This window comes from Rhipicephalus sanguineus, chromosome 7, assembly GCF_013339695.2.
Source record: "Rhipicephalus sanguineus isolate Rsan-2018 chromosome 7, BIME_Rsan_1.4, whole genome shotgun sequence".
Taxonomy (NCBI): Eukaryota; Metazoa; Arthropoda; class Arachnida; order Ixodida; family Ixodidae; genus Rhipicephalus; species Rhipicephalus sanguineus.
The window spans coordinates 49,739,874-49,753,578 of NC_051182.1; the positions used below are offsets into that span (position 1 = coordinate 49,739,874).

Genomic DNA, 13,705 nt, shown 5'->3' on the forward strand with positions numbered 1-13,705 from the left:
TAGCACGTTAAACTTTTCTGCTCACGTTAAGCGTGCTGCTATGCGGGGCCTTTGTTCTCTGGGATGTGTTTGCAGAATATCTCGAGAATTCAGTTCTCGTATAGCCCTCCACAAATTGTACACCACAATATGTCTTCCAAAGCCTGAGTATGCGTCCATGATATAAAATGCCATTGCTCAATACAGCGGTAACACAATTGAACGGGTCCAGAAAAATTCCTCCGCATATTGGGCGCGAGGACATACCGTGGCGCCGCCATGCGGAGGCATGCCTGTGACGTGCAGGGTTGGATTGCTCCGCCAGGCTACTTGCGCCCTGGCCGCAGCCGCTTCCGCGTCTCCTTTTTTCTTTATTATTATTTAATTTTACATCGACATATTCGGTAAAATACTGTTGTGGCTTTGTCCCGGACTGCACGAGATGGACAATAACTGCTCCGAAAAAATATTACGTTAGACTACGCCTGACTGCCGGCGTCGTCTGCTATGGCCACCGAAATGGAAACCACGGGGTCCGAGCGCGCTGCTTTTCTAAAAGGTAAACAACCGTTTTGTATCGAATTGAAGCTTACCATCGTATATGGGCTTTAGGGTGCCCTTGCAGCTGACATATTTAACTGCAAGAAATGCGTCCAGCGTATAACTTCATTCATTGTCGGTGTGTATCTAAAAGCGGGCCGCGGTTGACTCGACAAAGAAATGGCATGCGCAAATTTACGCTCGTGTTTATTACACATACTCTTATAAAGCACGAAGCATGCGGTTTATCCGCTTGGTGTGAGGTAACCAAACATGCTTACAGCTGCATGCAGCCGCAGTCTTTCTCATATGATTGGAGGCAAACGCACGATCGAGAGCCATGTGCAAGCAAGCGCTTCATTCCGAGTTGTAGCTAGATAACATTCTACGCGAACAGAAGTTTGTCTGCGGCCCGATTTTGATATTTAGCTCTCGCTTTTTATTGCTCGAAGCTTCTACGGTTGCCACACGGTGCATTTTCGATTGCCGTCGAGCCACATCGGGATGAAAATTCTCGACGATTAACTCCAATCCCCAGTTTGCACAAAGGGGCCAATCGCGATAGAAAAATACGGTGCCGATAGGGATCGATTGCGATAACAAATGCACCGTGTACCAGCCGGCCGTATTACTTTGCGCATTCGAATGCACTAACATGTTGCAAGGTGTAGTTTATCGTAGTCTAAATGGCTATTTTATGTTTCAGTGAAAATACCAGAGTCCAGCATTTACAGCTTCATTGACAAGCAGTACGACACTTCGCGTCTGCTACAAGAAGGTGAATCGGTATTTGAAGCTGGCCACGTTGTCGCCTGCAGCGTAAAACAACGTAAAGGAGAAGAAGTGACACTGGCTGGGCTAATGCTGCAGACATCATCTATAAACAAGGAACCTCATGAGCTGGAAATTGCAGTAAAGGAAAGACAGGTGACAGGTGCATCATGCTCTTGCAAAGCAGGGTAAGGGTAAATTGTCGTCAATAAAATATTTGCAATAAAGGGATATTGAGACCTGACAGAGGCGTAGCCAGAAATATTTTTCAGGGGCGGGGGTTTCAACCTTACCTTATGCATGTTCGTGCGTGCATTTGTATGTGCGCGTATATATATACGCAAGCAAAATTGAAAATTTTCTGGGGGTTTCCCCCCTCCCCCCCCTCTTGGCTACGCCACTGGACCTTTATATTCATTTAGAACAGTACTCGTAGCAAAGTGTTTGCAATCTAATACTGTTTTTTTTATCTTCATATAGGCAGCACAAGTGTAAGCACATGGTAGCACTACTACTGCATATTCATGCGACAGAAACATTTGACGTCCTTTCTTCTACTGATATGCCTCAGCAATGGGGTAAAGAACAGCTGACAGATGCAAGAAAGAAGTATCAACCAAGGCTGATTGCAGAGTTGCCATGCTCGAAAAAGGTGACTAATTTAATAGTGAATTATTGCCTAGGAAATGGAGAACCGTAATTGCAGTGGTACGTGAGAGTTGCAATAGCTGCACTTGGCATGCAATAAATCACTAGGCAGTTCTGATTACTTAATAAGTTAAATAAAGAAATGGCTTGATTATCAGTGCTCTGTCAATTTCCTTGTTGCAGCACATGTAAACTGTAACAAATAAAAATGAAGAGTATAAACACCATGCCACATAATAGCCTAAAAACAATGGCAAGGACACATCATTTTTAAGAAATATGCTATATAAACATATATTCATCTCTCTTTTTCAGCCGAGGAAAGAAGTCAGAATACCTGAAGAAAACATCCTCGAGAGGCTGCTCCATGGATTGCCTCATGTGTGTTCGGCACTGCGCCACAGTGAAGGCAGTAAGCATGCATACAATGAAGCTCGTAGCTGTTTGTGATGGTGATGAAGACTATTGCAAGATTACTTGGATTTATTCAGTCTTTAAGCCACCACGTTTTTGCCAAGGCTTTTGAGTAATTATGATGTGTGTATATTGAACAAGAAGTTAGATAGAAAAAGGCTAACCTCTTCATTTTATTCATCTGATCTTTTTTTGTACACAAAAGGGTTCTCACAGGTGTCACGATGACTCTTTTTGTTTGACAGGAAGCAATGCTGGTGCATCAAGAGCATCTCCTCTAGCTGTGAGGCAAGATAAGTCGGAGGGAACGTGCAGGTCTCCAGCATCCCCAGCAACCACTCGACAGGAGAACAGTAACGCAATTGTGGAGCAGCAAAGCGCACTTGTCACACGACCATCAACACTCACTGAAGCACTTGCACAAGCAATGGAAACTGGAGTCAACAGATGACATGTACAGTTACATTCAGCATACATTCACAGACTCAAACAAAGAAGAAATCACTTCCATAACCACACAACAAGCAGATTCACTGCACTGGATGTTGTACAGAAGAGGGATGGTGACAGCCTCCATTGCATATTCAGTTTACACAAGGGTGCACACGTTAAGGAGAAAAATGGGGCCTCATGACGTGCGGCCTCTTTTGAAGTCTATAATGAGAGAGCACAATGTTCAAACTTCTGCAATGTCACGAGGGATTTTGCTAGAAAAGACAGCAAAGGAGGTCTACACAGCCATTGGGTCGCATACAAGTGTTACAGCGAAAGACACTGGCCTCCTAATTTCAAAGGAGCACCCCTGTATTGGCGCATCCCCAGATGGGCTAGTCACTTGCGATTGCTGCCCGCAGCGGACTCTGGAGGTGAAATGTCCAATTAGCCTAGATAAATTCAGGCAGAAGGAGATCGCAGTGTCCAAGGATGAAAATGTGTGCCTTAAGAAAACCAGCAAGTATTTCTGCCAAGTTCAAATTCAAATGATGCTTGCAAAAGTTCACAGGAGTGACTTTTTTGTGTTTCAAGACACTGAACACTTTCTTTTATTTTCTGTTGATTTCGATGAAGTTTTTTGCAACTCTGTTGTAGAAAGGGCCGTGTACTTCTTCAAATCCTATGTTTTGCCACATATAGCACAGTAAAACATTACAAGATGCCTAAGAGGCGTTGTTTAATCTGCATGCACATCTTAATAACACTCTAGTTCTAAAGGCCAACTAGATAACATAAACAGTGCAATAAAGAATGTGAGGTTTCGTAATAAAATCGTGGTGTTTGTTTGCTTTTGCCACACTGTGCTCTGCGAGGGATGCTGTACTGGTGTTTCTAACTCTTTTTGGTGTTTTTAATGTCACCCACCTGTGTGAGTACTTGAGAGAGCTGCACATTAATAGTGTTGAATTTCCTGATGCCACACTGCATTGAGGGGTGCTAAATTGAGGACTACAGTTATGTTGATCAATAGTGTTTTTATTGTGCAGCTGTCTATGTAAAAAGTTGGAATGTTAAAATTCGGCAGATCCCACGTACCGTGGGAGTCGATGTTATGCGAAGCATGCGGCGGGTAGGTGACTGTGGCGTAACTTTTTTTACTGAGCGACACGTTACAAAATGACGCTAAAGATATGTTTAAATTTTATACGCACACATATATATGTTGAAGAGCCGCATATGTGTCCCGAGAACGCACGCACGTTTCACGAGCCCGTGTGCATGTGTGCAAGAAGTTCTTGACAGTTCTTGAACAAGGGCATCATCACCGTGATCAGTGAGCACCAGCAGCTGGTCATGACTTGTTATAGGATCCGGTCCATGTGTAGTGAAGTATGTGGTATAGTAGAGCTGTTGGAATTCTAGGATGCCTCGGATCCTACACCTACACCCGTTCATTACGTCACACTTTAGCATAAAAAAGCGACACACGGCTCTTGCCTGCTTAGTGTGAACAAGGAACCCGTATGGGTCCCGAAACGTCTCTGTGTTTTTCACTTTGACTTGGTCAGTGACCGCATCTACATCCTCATGCCTCGCTCATTTCGTCGACAAATCGGCTGTCGACAGAGCCGGCGACAAGTAGAAACCTGAAGCCACCCTTCGCGTTGGTGAGGTATAGGCCGTCGAGGCTGCTAGGCCTGGATAGTGCTACGTGGACCAACATCAGTGGATGGTGTTTGTCGTATTCGTAGACTACCTGGGCGTATGTGGCCTACGTAGCCTAGTCTACAAAGCGGCTGTCAATCAATCTGGCATCATCCTCGGTCAGCATGAGGCCATCGCCCAGCCTCGTAAGAAATGAAGTGGACACTGCGTCGTTCTTGCGGACTAAGTGCAATTTACGGTGCGGTGATGGGGATATCATATGTAACTTTCATTAATGTATTCCTCCGGGGTCGAGCAATGCTTCAATATAGCTTGCTGAATCATATGAATACAAACGTAATGTTTATTAGACTGCTATAAAAGCGGAGCCAACACTGGAACTACGTTAATCCGATATGACGCCTGTATCGTAGGAGTACACATCGTGAGTATCATGTAGTGTTTATTGCTTTCTTGTAAAATTAGATAGCAAGCACCACATCCAAAATTGACGTTGCACCGTTATTACGCCTGCGTAGGCTGTTTTTCCAAACCAGTTTTTAGACCTGGCATGGCTCAGTGGTAGAATACCTGATTGCCACGCAGAATGCTTCGGTTCGATTCCTGCAGGGATCCTAATTTTCATTCATTCCATTCGTTGAGTCAACGCTGCCATTGTTGGTTTTCCTTAACGCTCTAGCATTTAAGTTACCAATGTCCGTTCTCGCCGTTCCTGGGTAGATATAAACTGTCAATCACCTGTGGCGCATACCCGTACACCGCGGCCCGCGGTAAACGGGTATCTACCACACGTGTCTAGTGGAAAGGGTTTGACGACGTACGCGACAGGATTTTAAAGTTATTCATGTCATGACCCGGCAATCATATTCGTCAAATCCTCTTACCCTCCCATGCAAATTTTGGTCTTCGCCAAGTTAAGGAGGCGATCATGAGAGCACCCAGACGTAGGCGGCTAGATAGATAGATAGATAGATAGATACGTAGATAGAAACGCTCAAAGTGCCAGAGGTTCGCTAAGAAATGCTTCGCATTTAATAAATACTTTTGCATTGCATCTTTTTCAGAATGTGATTACTGTGGGTAAGGAAGCAAGGTTACACAGGGTGAATCACTACACGAAGACATATGTTACAATGAAAAAGAGAGAAAAAATTACATGTATATATCTAAAAAAATCAGCAAAGAGTGAAAGAAAAATACATGAGCATAACAAAGATAAAAAAATAAAAAAAATATGCACATCTAATCAAACCAGATATTCAAAGTTACATGTGAAGTATATTCGTATAAACAATACTGAAAAGCAAGACATACAGACAAGAAGTCGCCATAAAAAGTAAAATAGGAAAAATTATATCCCAGCTATAGCTCTTCTAAAGCATATTGGGCATGGTTGAGAAGCAATGCGAAACACACTGAAACTGTTTTCGGTGCATGCATAACATGTTGGTGCATTACTGGCCTTTCTAGTGAACTGGTGGCACCCTGACACTGATGGGGATGTAATGCCCCTTTTAGGCATGTCACAAAGCGATTTCACTCATACAAGAACTTCTCAGCACTGAAAATAGGTTTTGACAAATTGACAATTCCTGCAATGACGGTTAAAACATCATCAATGTACGGGAAAAGCTCAGTGCCAAGGTTTCCCGACAGAATCTTGAAAACTTTCATACGTTGAATGGCGCGCTCCACATGAACGCGGGCAGCTGCAATGCTCTGGTTTTGTTGAGCTTCACGCTGTGTAAGCTGTTTCTTTTTACGTAAAAATGGAGGGCGAACCATAGTTACATGGTGCTGAAGGCAGAGTTCATCGATCAGAAAGCCCTTGTCAACCATTACACTATCTATAGAAGGCAAAAACTTCTCAAGAGTTTTACTTTCCTTTGTAATAAAGGAATCCGAGGCCTCCAGGTGTTTCACAGACTAAAACCTTAGCTGTATAGGTACCCTTGTACCAGCTGTATGTGAGTAGCTGTGACTCCAGATCCTTTGGTCTCTGCAGTGGGATATCCGTGCAGTCCAAAACTGCACGCACATTTGGGTATTCCTTAAAATGGACGGTGAGGTTGTCGACAACCGCCTCTTTGCTTGGCCAGAATACTGCGGTTTGCAGTATTTCTGCTAGTGTTGCAATTGTTGCTTTGAATATATCTGCTGCTGTAGTGCGATGAATGCCAAAAAGTACCCCGATTAGTGAAAATGGCACATTGTGGTGGAGCTTCATCATAGTCATTAGCACCGCATCTTCGTTGCATAGGCAAAAGCTTTTTGCCTGCATAAGCATGCGGCTGTCAGTGTACAGATCACAAAGATTATAAAATAGCTGGTAGCATGGAAGACCAGTGATTACACTTAGGTCTTTTTGAGTTTTTACACGCGCTATGCTGAGTGGTTGATGTATCTCAGCATCAAGGGTGTTAACTTGAAGTCCAATTTCTCTTCTGAAGGCAAGCGCTGCAGCAGGAACATCTGAAGCACAAGATTGTTAAAACTGTGTTGTACGAAAAATCGAACCTGAGCCAGGTAGCAATAGGACCATCAAACTAACCTTCCAGGCCATCTTCATTGTTAACATCTTGGTGGTTACTGAAGGCGGATGTGCCCAAGCTCTGCTGAATCTCATATTCAGATTATTGTGCCTCGACATCTAGAGTATCTGCAGGGGGCTTGGGGGTGGGATGTACCGTCGCCAATGGCACGTCTGCTGCAACTAAAAGAAAGATGTGTCAAATTTTTTTCACTATTCGTGTCAAGCTGCATTATAAATGTCCCCTATAAAAGGGACAACCACACAAGCAAAAGTAGCACACTTTAAGTTGTGTTGTTTACTCCACCTACCTTAGGTTGCTGTCACATTTCACAAACATTTACAATGTCACACAGACCTTTGTGTCTTATGTGGCCACTACTTACTGCAATACTTGCAGCCACTTCAACTTTTCACACATATGTAACTGCCATATCGGAGCTCTTGCATGTTTGAGAGTTCATGTTAAAAATATACAAACTTGTTTACAAAATTGTACGTGATACACTTCAGCTTCAAGACACTGCAGAAGGCTAAGCTGAATTTATTTTGAGCTATTTCCTATGATATGTGTTAAATTACAAGTTGTTACTTTGAATACTCACCAACATTGCCCTCCACAAAACGTTTGCAATCTGCTTCCACTTAATATAATGTGCATTATATCTCGACAAACTGAACGAGCAGCACATACAGCAGGACTATGAGAAGACAACACTGTAGTCCTGCTGTCTGCACTATTTATTGAGTATCTCAATATTCAGCCAACTAGCTCAAGCTAGTCCTCTTGCATAATATCACTCAAGTCAAGCACTCAGTGATAATGTGCTTTGCAGGATATCGCTGTTTAAAGCCATTACAATGGTTTTGTGCCTGCAGTAAAGCTATTATGCAGTAATTAACTCAGTCGCAAGGCAATGTGTACATCGGCACTGCGCATCAAAATATGTGCGAATAATCCAAGAAGATATAAATTCATGACCATCCATGTTAACAAAAGCTTTCTTCAGATCTGCAAGTTTTGAAGTGTGAGGAGCATTGTTTCATCTTGCTACTAAGTGCGTTGGGCAATAAATAAAGTACCTCATTTTTGTTTGCTCACAACGTACTTGTCATTTATGCTTTCTGCAAATGGTAATACGTTTATGCGGGGCCAAATATGCTAAAACAAGAGGCACACGCTGATCCTACCTCAGCTCAGTCAAATGTCTGCACCTCGAACTTCCTGACAAGAGTGCGGTTTATACAACCGCGTTCTTGTGAAACGCAGTTTACACAAACTGAAAATAAAAACTCGTTTATTAGCATCACCAAACAGGACTATAAAAGCTTTGATATAGAGGGCATACGGTGATGTTCAATTGTTTCATAAAAGCAGTGAACAACTTACAGAAGGCTAGAACAACAGAGAGCTGAGCTAGTTGGTACGTATTCATGTTAAAGAGACAGGGCTTGCAAACCCGTACATAAGAGAGAAGACACCATAAACGGCCTTGGTGTCTGTGGTGTCTTATGGTAAGGCATTTGTGGTGTCTTGCCTTCTCTCTTGTGTCAGTGTTAGCACACCCTGTCTCTTTAACATGAAAGCTTACAGAAGTAACCACAGAACCACAGTCTGTAGCAAATCTTTGTCTCAGAATTAAATGTGGTTGATAAGAATAAATTTCACTGCATTCTTGTCTTGTCAACAGCATTTTAGTCACCTGAAAAGATCTACACATGCCACACATAAGTAAATTTCAGATCTAGGAAGTGAGAAGTGTCCTATGCGTACGATGCAGGATGCTGACAGATGCTAACCGCGTCTACACAAGTGACTCAAAGCCATGCTGACCGAACGAATGCCCACACCTTTATTCGACTTGGCACGTAGCACCCTAAACACTATGTATTGAAAAATATAACGATTAATTTTAATATGATCACAGTTATGCATCTTCCCGGACCAGTTAATATTCCATTGTAAACACTGTTACCAAAGTACACACGATACAATAATTACAGATGAAAAGCTGAAATAAACACAAATCTTCGCACTTCAGCTTGATAACTAATTCACGAGCTTTAATGCAGTCTCGTATTAGAAATTGCTTTTTTAACAAATAAAACGAAAAGACTTCATATTAACTAATTGTTAGCAGCGCATCAGTAAGCATGCCCGAACAGAACCAGAGCAATAATGCCAAGTACTCATTCGAAGCATCGAAGCGGTGTGCACACGCTACGAGCAACAAGCGTGGCACCACGTAGCTAATTAAAAAATAAAAAATTACTAACCACTCTGCTGCTTGCGGATTTGGCGACGCTCAGTACGCGGACGATCCAACGGGCGCACCGGTAAATTCTTCGACGGCACAGCTCCGGCTTCAAGGCAGCGCTTTTTCCACCCTGCCGCGGAAGAAACATGCTATGCTAGCGGTTTACGGCCAATGAACAGCGCACAGCGATTGAAATGCGATACTTCTTGCGCCACCGGTAAGCACTCGGGATTCCGAGCTAGCATTTCTGTATCGCATGAAAGTGCGATGCATTGTGGCTGCATTCAGTCCCTCGGCGATCACCTACTGCTCACCAGCGGCGTAAATAGAACTGGCCGCCATGTGGTCCAAGCATTGCGTATCACGTATCACTCGCTGAACACTGGTACGTGAACGATCGTCGCACGTCGTCTACTGCTCACCGAACATTCGCGCTCCCACTCCGTACACGAAGTGTTCTTCGCGGAAGTGCTTGCTGCACACACGTGCGTAGGAGCTTGGTTCCTTGCCCATTCGAAGCTTTACAAGCCATGCGTTGCGTAGTTTTCTTTCCTTGGGGAAAAAGTAAAAGCTCACGCCTGGCTCCTTCGCGTACGTAGAGCACTGTGGCACGGAGCAGTAAAGTACCATGCCGCCGATGAGTTTGACTGCACTCTCCCACAATGTGTACTCTCTAGGTGTCGGCGCACATGAAGTCGGAGCAAAACAACGCGTTGCAAATGCAGAAAAGCCTGGAAATCGCGGTTAAAAGCAACGCGTTCAACCGTGCGCTTCGCTTGCCAGAGTAGACTGAGATCACGTGATCCAACCCTGCACGTCACAACGATTGCAGCGCCCGCAACTCCAGTGTTGGGCCTCGCGTCCAATATAACCATAGCTTTGCTAGAAATCACTCTGGATCTCGTTAAAATAGTGCTGGATTTTAATCATTGCCATCACTTCACTACCGACGAAATCATTCTGATCTGTTATTTCTTTACAAGCTAGTACATGATATCATATCATGCCCTGTACTTCTCAATTGTGTTAGTTTTCGAATTCCGCGTAAGTTAACCAGAGAGAATAAACCGCTCCATGTACCCGCCTGCTTCATCCAACACTCTACCGTTCACAGAATACAATGCTCTATAATGTTAATTTTCTTGATCTTGACGTTTATAATAATCCACAGTCATTGTTTTTATTCGAGCTTTTCACTGTTTTGACATGGTATGGCACAATGTACAAAGTCTTCCCTTCTCCGTCTTTCCGCATAGTTGTATATATATGCAATATTCATTTTCATGCCCTTTCAATATTTCTCGTGTTGTCTTATTTTACTCCTCCCCTTTTGTGTTCATTTCTCTTGCATTTTTGCTCTTGTTATTCCTGAAGACTGTCTGAATTGTATTGTTTATTTTTATTGTTTTATTTTTGCGTGCGCCTGCACAAACACCTTACGGTTATTCCTGGGCCCGTTAAATAAATGATTATTATTAGTATTATTAACCCGTTGCGACACGGCGTCCTTGTTCGGGGACGCGAACTTCGGAGACGCGTCCCACGCCGCGTGTTTCTTTAAATGGCCTGAAACCCAGTGTGCACATTCGTGCGCGCTTCCCGAGTGGACAACTAGCGGTAATTTAACTTCCAGCGGCCGTGTAACTTCATTGACCTGCGTATTGCTGCAGATGGTCACTTTGCCGGAGACACTACCAAGCTAGACGATCGTTCGACGGGCCGCGTTCCAGGGCCAACGTCAAGAGTATTTTTAGGGGCGTAGCTCCTCTTAGTCTAACCTTGTCACGTCTCCGTTGTCCGGCGTAAACGGATCTCCCGTACAGTACGTGATATGTATCGCCCTCTCCTCTCCTACGCTTCCCCCTATTTCTCCTCTCCTACGCCCCCCCCCCTATCTTGCCTCGCGGCGCCGACGCAGGCAGCGTCGCGAGGCAGCGTCGCGGCAGCGTCTTGATTGAAAAAACCGACCGCTCGCGCTGCACAACCGTTCACTGACCACCCCGTATATATTTTGTGAAGAAGTTAGAGTGGGTCTGAGGGAAGACGAGGAAGAGGAGGAGGGTGTTCGGAATAAAGAATAAGGCTGACACCACAGCCCAGCCCAACTGAGTAATATTACATGAAGTATATCACCCCGACAGAGGAAAATGCACGTTATTTTTGCTCATTGAACTGCGTAGGTCCCAGTACGGTCACCGTCAAAACCACTGACGTTACGGCGTTTGTGCGGGGATTTCACGGTTGCATCCCCGCAGGCATTTTTCTTTTAATTTTTTGCGCATATTGTCACTTACGAAGCGTCTTCTCGCGGTAAGCGTCAGGGGCGTAGCCAGAAATTTTTTTCGGGGGGGGGGGGTTCAACCATACTTTATGTATGTTCGTGTGTGTGTTTGTACGTGTGCGTGCCTATATACGCAAGCAAAATTGAAAAATTTCGGGGGGGGGTTTGAACCCCCCAACCCCCCCCTTGGCTACGCCCGTGGTAAGCGTGGTGATTTTAGAATTGTGGTAATCTAATATTATCAGAGAAATAGTTTACTCGCTTTTGTGCCTCTTTAAAGGGCCCCTCACCAGGTTTGACAATTTTGAACTAACGAGCGCAATGCATACACTGGGCGTTTACGATCACGCCTGCCAAAATTTGCAACGCTACGCGCCGCGGAAATGGGTCAAATTTCAAGGTGAACGCTGCTTGCCCTTCCTCTCGCGGGAGTGCGCCCAGAGAATGAGGGGATGACGTACATGAGAAAATGGCCCTACGTAGATGGTAGTGCTGTGACGTCGCTCCTCTACGTATACGACTGTGTTCTGACGTCGCCAACAGTAGCACGTGACACTGCGATAATTATTTGATACGACATGCGTAGTCTGTGTAATTTCTTGCTTAAATAGAATAATAAAACTTGAGAGAAATAATAAGACACACAAAGGGAATGTGTGCGTCTTTTTCATTTTTTTTCGTGAATTCCAGCGAGATGCGGGGCTAATGTGCCTCCGTTTCGCATGCGTTCGTGTCCCCACGGTTTGCGCATCGAGCAGACAGCAGCCCTGGAAACGAAAGTAATGTTCTGGCGCGTTCGATCATTCATTATGCTCATTTATTCTACCGCGTCCAAGTAAACGTTAATGCGGCACTGGCTCGTGGTACCGCCACTCTCGTACCCGTACAAATGTCGCAACTTTCATGCCCGTCCCGCAAAAAAGGCAGTACACCATAGAGAACGCCGACACAACGCCCACGGCCGCTACATAAAAAAAAGGTAGCGGCCGTGCAACGCCACTCGCGTGCTCGGGCTGGCTCGGGCACGTCATGCGCACGTGACCATGCATGCGCATGACGTGTTCATGCGTATGTGTCAAGTGAAGAGGGCAGGGAAGGGATTTGGCTTGCGAAGGCTACACGGGGCGAGTGGCAAGGGTTTGATACTCGCCTCCTCGCGTCGTGGTTTGGCGCCGCTACAAATTATTGTTTTTTTCAGCTCGTAATGAACCGATTTGAAAAATTCTTGCGGCACACTGCTCTTCATTCGGCACACAACTTCCAGCGTCTAACTAATAAGAGCTGAACACGATAGCGATATTCTATTCCTACTGCGCAGTTCGAACACTACGAGGGTTTAACAGAATGCACCCACTAAGGCGTGTGCCTTATGTAATGGGTAGCATGCTTTAAACCAGGAGCAATTATGCGCGAGAAACTTCTTCGAAGTTGCGATGCACCCACTACGTGGTCTTAAGGGAATACGCGCAGTAATGTGTGTGCCTTTTGTAATGGGTGGCTGTCTTTAAACCACGAAGTCGTTATGATATTGGCATGGTGTGACACCCTATGGCAATGTACACTTGTACCACGCAATACTACTGCGATATTACATCTCGTACTGTGACACCTGTATACAGGACGCGTATTTTTGGGAAGCATGAAAGTTACTTTCAGTGCAGCTCAAAGCAGAGGCGTGGCTGTGTGGTAGAACACCTGCTTGCCATGCAGACGTCCTGGGTTCGATTCTCATTCGGACCCAACATTTTTATTATTTATTTTATTTGCAGCTTTTTCGATTTTTCGGTCACGAACATGATGATGATTTTTCGCTCACAACCAACGGCCCCGACGCCGACAGCGCAATTTTTGCGATACGAGCTCTTTAACGCTATCGCGTTAAAATTTGCTATGTGGCCTGGTGAGGGGCCCTTTAAAGACGTTAGCAAAATTCTCAATTCTTATCTGAAAGAGCCTTCACATAAGGTGGCTGTGCGCACCTTCAATCCCTGAGGACAACGATGGATTTCAAATCGACCTTTAAAGCTGAAAGTCGTTTTAAGCCTAACATTTACCTTTTTTGAAAAAGAAGATATGCGTTGTGACTGAAATAATACAGAGCGACCACACCACTTCACTTCTTTGGGGCGTTTCTAACTCAAATACTTCGAAAACGGGCCCAGGATCGGCGTAGCCGCAAGGGTG

At 44.6% G+C, this 13,705-nt stretch overlaps 1 protein-coding gene and 1 pseudogene across 2 annotated transcripts; one reads left to right on the forward strand and one right to left on the reverse strand.

Moving 5' to 3' along the window:
• The first annotated feature begins 277 nt into the window (after nucleotides 1-277).
• LOC119399435 (uncharacterized) lies at nucleotides 278-3,513 on the forward strand. Of its 2 annotated transcripts, XM_049417694.1 has the most exons (4): nucleotides 278-1,478; nucleotides 1,771-1,942; nucleotides 2,254-2,350; nucleotides 2,598-3,513. In XM_049417694.1, exons 1-4 carry the CDS (start codon nucleotides 1,381-1,383, stop codon nucleotides 2,801-2,803), a joined length of 573 nt encoding a protein of 190 aa, XP_049273651.1. In that variant the 5' UTR covers nucleotides 278-1,380; the 3' UTR covers nucleotides 2,804-3,513. The 2 variants fall into 2 exon arrangements, 1 of the variants encoding a protein (XP_049273651.1); XR_007416860.1 differs by lacking the exon at nucleotides 2,254-2,350.
• A 2,083-nt stretch (nucleotides 3,514-5,596) lies between these two features.
• On the reverse strand, nucleotides 5,597-9,970 carry LOC119399436 (uncharacterized; annotated as a pseudogene).
• Nucleotides 9,971-13,705: the final 3,735 nt, after the last annotated feature.